This window comes from Brassica napus, unplaced genomic scaffold (assembly GCF_020379485.1).
Source record: "Brassica napus cultivar Da-Ae unplaced genomic scaffold, Da-Ae ScsIHWf_2823;HRSCAF=3601, whole genome shotgun sequence".
NCBI classification, from domain to species: Eukaryota; Viridiplantae; Streptophyta; class Magnoliopsida; order Brassicales; family Brassicaceae; genus Brassica; species Brassica napus.
The window spans coordinates 1-4,891 of record NW_026016087.1 but is presented as its reverse complement, the minus strand read 5'-3'; the positions used below and the strand labels follow the sequence as shown (position 1 = coordinate 4,891).

The 4,891-nt window shown below is 34.0% G+C and overlaps 1 protein-coding gene across 1 annotated transcript; it reads right to left on the bottom strand.

Moving 5' to 3' along the window:
* Positions 1-132: 132 nt before the first annotated feature.
* On the bottom strand, positions 133-1,547 carry LOC125602369 (NAC domain-containing protein 60-like). The gene is made up of 4 exons (XM_048774044.1): positions 1,289-1,547; positions 941-1,194; positions 639-869; positions 133-566 (listed from the first exon to the last, which is right to left on the bottom strand). Exons 1-4 carry the CDS (start codon positions 1,479-1,481, stop codon positions 228-230), a joined length of 1,017 nt encoding a protein of 338 aa, XP_048630001.1. The 5' UTR covers positions 1,482-1,547; the 3' UTR covers positions 133-227.
* Positions 1,548-4,891: the final 3,344 nt, after the last annotated feature.

Here is a 4,891-nt window from a genome sequence, read left to right as displayed (position 1 = left end):
GCTATTTTATGTGGGTGCTGTTTCTTTACGATGTATTTCTAAAGATAGAAATCTACCTGAAATAGAGCTTCATCTCTTTTGACACATTCAAGTTTAATTTACTTACTACATACATAAATATAATATACATAATGTTGAGAATGATGATGTAAACTAAGCCTAACATCATCATATTCTCTCAACATTAAGACATAACACAGCCAAGAAGATGCAATTCTTCAACGTCGTCACACCAGATAAAACACCAACACGGCTATCATAACCAGTACCCAAGCAACAACGTCCCACCTCGCTCGGTTGATGGACTTAATCGAGTAAATACCAATAAAGCAACTCGACATGGATATGTTGTTTTCTTCACCAATGTCATTCTGTAATGGCAGTTTCTGTAGCAGTGATTGCATTTGTTTGTCTACCATGCTGGGTAAAGGCAGGACCCTCGTGGTTGTGGACTCTGATTGAAGCCTGGGGACATCAATTAGTGTATTACCGGAGTCTGCCGGATCATCTAGCTTCACTATGTCATCCCTCAGGATATCCGCATAGAAATCTTCTTCACTAGGAACCTAGAAACATCGTAAGTACACTTAGATTATGAATCAAGACGTAAACCATTTGGTGAAAGAAGAAGATTAAACCTGTGGATTATGTGAAGATTGCGAAGATTCAGTTATTTCACTGAGTAGTTCATGCCCTGATTCACCTGATAAGTAATAATCAAACATATTATTTTCCCAGCCAGACTTACTTTCTGAAACAGGTTCGCTTTGCATGTTTTTGTTCTTGTCAAGTGATAAACTTGGCGGCTTTTGAGTCGTAGCTCCTTGAAACTCGGTGTTCCTTCTAAGCCGGCAAACAACCAGCGCGTCCTATTTTAAGAAATTAAAAGAAGCATAAGCTAATCAGGCGCATAAGAAATAAAAAGAAATTAATTACGTACTAGGGATATTCCAATCATGCAGTACTCATGCATAAGCCATTCCGTTCTTCCTCCTTTAGGAGCACGACCAATGTGGAAGACAAGCGTCCTCTTTGTTCCAATAACCTCAGAACCAGACTTGACGTTACGTTCTTTGCCTGTGGCTTTCCAGTATCCCATCTTGGTTGCTCTTCTGTTCTGTGAACCGTGTGGATACTTCTTACCACGAGCACAGAAGAAGAACCATTCACTCTCAGATTTAACGACTGATTTATCTGCAAGAAATTGTTTTTTTTTTTTTTGAAAAGTTCAAGAAGACGCAAAAAAAAAAATTATATAACAGAGAAACATAAACTCGACCGAACGAACCAGGCAAGTCCCATGGCTCGAAGTTGTAAATATCGAGCTCAGGGATAATCTCGACGGACCCCTCCAAGCCATCCATCTTTCGTTTCAAGTAATACGAAATAAGCTCGATGTCCGTCGGAGAGAATTTGAAACCAGGAAACGCCGTGGAAACCGCCACTGACACCACCGATGTATCCCTGGAAGCCTCCGCCATATCTATTACTACAAATAATGGACGCCTGGCGAGAAGAGATATCAAAAGGTGTTTTTAGTCTCTCGGAAATGTGAAAAGCCATAGAGAAGCAATAAGATTCCTCTGCCTGCCTCTCGGGAACTGGAACAGCTGTTGCACCGGCAGTGAAAATCTACGTACAACTGCCACATCATCATACGTTCACTCAATTTGTTTTTTTTGTTTTGTTTTTTTTTTTTACCTAATCCAATAGTATATTATACTACAATGGGCTCAGCTTCCCATCTCTAGAAAATAATAAAGCTACGAAGGAATACAGAACCCAATCTTTATACATAAAAGAGTTTTATCTCTCCCGGTGAAGTCACCTCAGCATCCAGGTCACAATTCGTACTCTGTGGTTTCGACACCTGTCCAGGCCAATGATATTCTGCGTTCTATTTAAAATTGTTTGGCTTTCGGATTTTTAATGAGCTTAGACAAAACTGTATAATTTATATGTAATAGATAATTTTCTTTGGGCCGATCTCTAGAAATGATGGTCCCGTCTCCACAACATCTTCACATTGTTAGGGTTCGTCATTGAAGGTATGGTTCCGTATACCATCAATGGCGATTCTGAAATTGCGTGTGCGTTGACTCTTTCTCAGTAATCTCAAAGTCAGTGGTATCTCTTCATGTCGTTTTGGTCTCTATTCTTAACCTCGGACTGTTACCAATCGAATTGATTGAACGCCATTAACAAAAGCGTAACTCTTCATGCCCACTACAACCACGATCTTGCATTCAATGATTCTTATCCTTCATCCAGGCGGTGATTATCTCCTATAAATGGTAAGCATTCAGCCGTAGAGCAGCATCCTCACAGTTCCTGATATATCAAGGTGTAAAGTTACCTCATCTATTCTGTTCAGATTCTGGGAACTAAAGTTGTTCCTTTCTTCAAACAAATGAATCGTATTTTTAAACATATTACGTTTGTTGATTCGGTTTGTTGATTTTTAGTCTCAATATTTGTTTCACCCATAGATTCAATTTTGTTTGTTGATTAGGTTTTTGGGCTTCTCCTCCCTAGATCTTTGGTTGAAGTTGATGAATTAGATTCCAGCAATCAAAGCATTGTATCAAGTTAAGCCAACCTTAAATCTCATTGGAAAGTTGCGAGTTTTTAGTTTAATATTCTAATAATCTGTCTCTTATACTTCTTCTGTGTAGACTGATCTTGAAACAAAAACTATTAGACATAGTAGAAAGCAAGAGCTGATGTCTCGACATGGCACTATATTTTTTTGTAACTTTCATTTATATCAGTTTTAGTTTGTGAGGCAGTAATCAGAAGAGATCATGAACAAGGTGTTGAAAACGAGTGTGACTGCTTTGGTGGAGCTCAATATGCTCAAGAATTTCACTGGCACTCTGCTGTTGCAGGCTCTTTAGGTGGATTCAGTGCTCACACCAGAAACATAGTTCTTGATGTATTCATAGCTATTTGCCAATATCCAGCTCAAAACATGGAGAGCTATCAATGCATCAATGATGGAAACCTTAACGGAAATATATCCGTGTCTCTATCTGTCTCTATCACTACGCCAACTACTCAGGTAACTGATCAATCTCTCTACTAAGTTCTTCAATTTGATTTGACATATTTATTTATCATGGTTTACATTTTCAGGCTGGGACAGTGGGAGGAGGAACGCAGCTTCCGTCTCAGTCGGTGTAGTCAAACCTGCTAAGCGTTAAAGGAGCTACAACAATTTGATCTTAATCTTGCCTTTTCAAAAAGATTGAGCGTTTCAACAATGTGGGAAACACAGAGCGTCAAGTATGTACCATTGCCTTTTCAAGTTGGAGAAAGCAAGAGCATGTAAATTTTATACATTCCAAAACCAAAAAAACAGCTTAATTTGGATTATACATGTATATCCTATGAAAATATTTATCGTAACACACACATATTTTATTCTTGACTTTAGATTTTCTGATTGTGGCATTAACCGATGTGTGCAGAAAATGTATAAAGGTTAATGGTTTCAACAGATTATTGATCAAATTTATTGAAAGTAATAAAAAAAATCTATAAAAAAAAACTGCTAATAGCTTTTCAAAATCTGTGTAAGTCATGAAGAATAATTATAATTTATAATATAATTTTATCCTGATATTCAGAAATCGACTCTAAAGTTCAAATCCATTTCAAAAGTATATTAAAAAAAAAAACTGCACCTTGATAGCCTATAATTATATGCTAAAATATTTTAATTCTTTTTATAATATTAATTCATATAGTATTTTAACATTTTCTACTTATTTGTATTAAAATAATATTTATTATGCATATAGTTGTTATGTCTGTAGCATATTACAACCTTTTTTTAACAACAGCATATTACAACTAAAATGAATAAGTCACATAATCTTAAAAAAAAATTAAAATTAATTGAAGAAATATAAAACAGAATTAAAAATATATAATAAAAAAAAAAAACGAAACTGTATTATATAATAACACATTAAAGAAACCATATGCAAATAAGTGTAGTAACTTCATGAATTTTCAAAGAGAGTTTCAATATAACGAATTTAATACTGATATGAAAATAAATATTTGTAATTGTAAATTTTAAATTGAAACGTAATAAAATGATAAGATATAAGTATTAATGAAAGTATAAAATATAAAATAAACCAATCAAAATATCTATATACCAAAATAAAGAAGAAAATATTTCTATTGAAATCATCTCAACCATCAAAGTATAAATTTACTTAATTGCAAAAAATAGTGAATAATCATAATAAAACCCCATAAAATAGTAACCACAAAAATAACTATTCAAACTACAACTATAACCAAACCTTCTCAATGAGAAAACTATTAACCAATTATACATACTTAACCATGTGTTTTTCTTTGCTTTTTATTTTAATTGTAACATAGAGAATTTAAATATTCAAAAACCGTTCAGTTCAGATGAATGACTGTAAAAGTCGGTGTATGAGATTAAGTAAGAAAATATTTACTTAATCTAATACAATTAAAATTATTATTAGGAAAAAATAAATAATTTGACTTTGAAACAACACCACACAAGACTAAAACATCTTCACATATAGCAAACAACAACTGTGGTAATTTATGGATCGTCATGAACAGAAAACCAACATGTCTCGGGATGGCATTGATGAGATAGATCAAACGTCCCTTATGTGACGTCTCATATTATTAAAAAAATGTTATGAAACTAATATGATTTTACAATCCCACCACTTCTCAATAATCTCGAAAATTGATATAGTGATTGTTATTACTACACCATAGAAAATTATCCACACCTCAATCCTTCTGAACTTAAATGTTACAAACCAAATAACACACAAATATGGAATCAAATTTTCATAAAAGAAAACAACATGAAGACCCTTTGAAG

Bases quoted from the DNA above. Each gene is read 5' to 3' on its own strand.
- LOC125602369 (XM_048774044.1), bottom strand. From the start codon at position 1,481: ATGGCGGAGGCTTCCAGGGATACATCGGTGGTGTCAGTGGCGGTTTCC. The intron at 870-940 runs GTACGTAATTAA...TTCTTAAAATAG, and splicing joins GCATGATTGGAATATCCCTA to GACGCGCTGGTTGTTTGCCG. The intron at 567-638 runs GTTTAATCTTCT...CGATGTTTCTAG, and splicing joins AATCTTCACATAATCCACAG to GTTCCTAGTGAAGAAGATTT.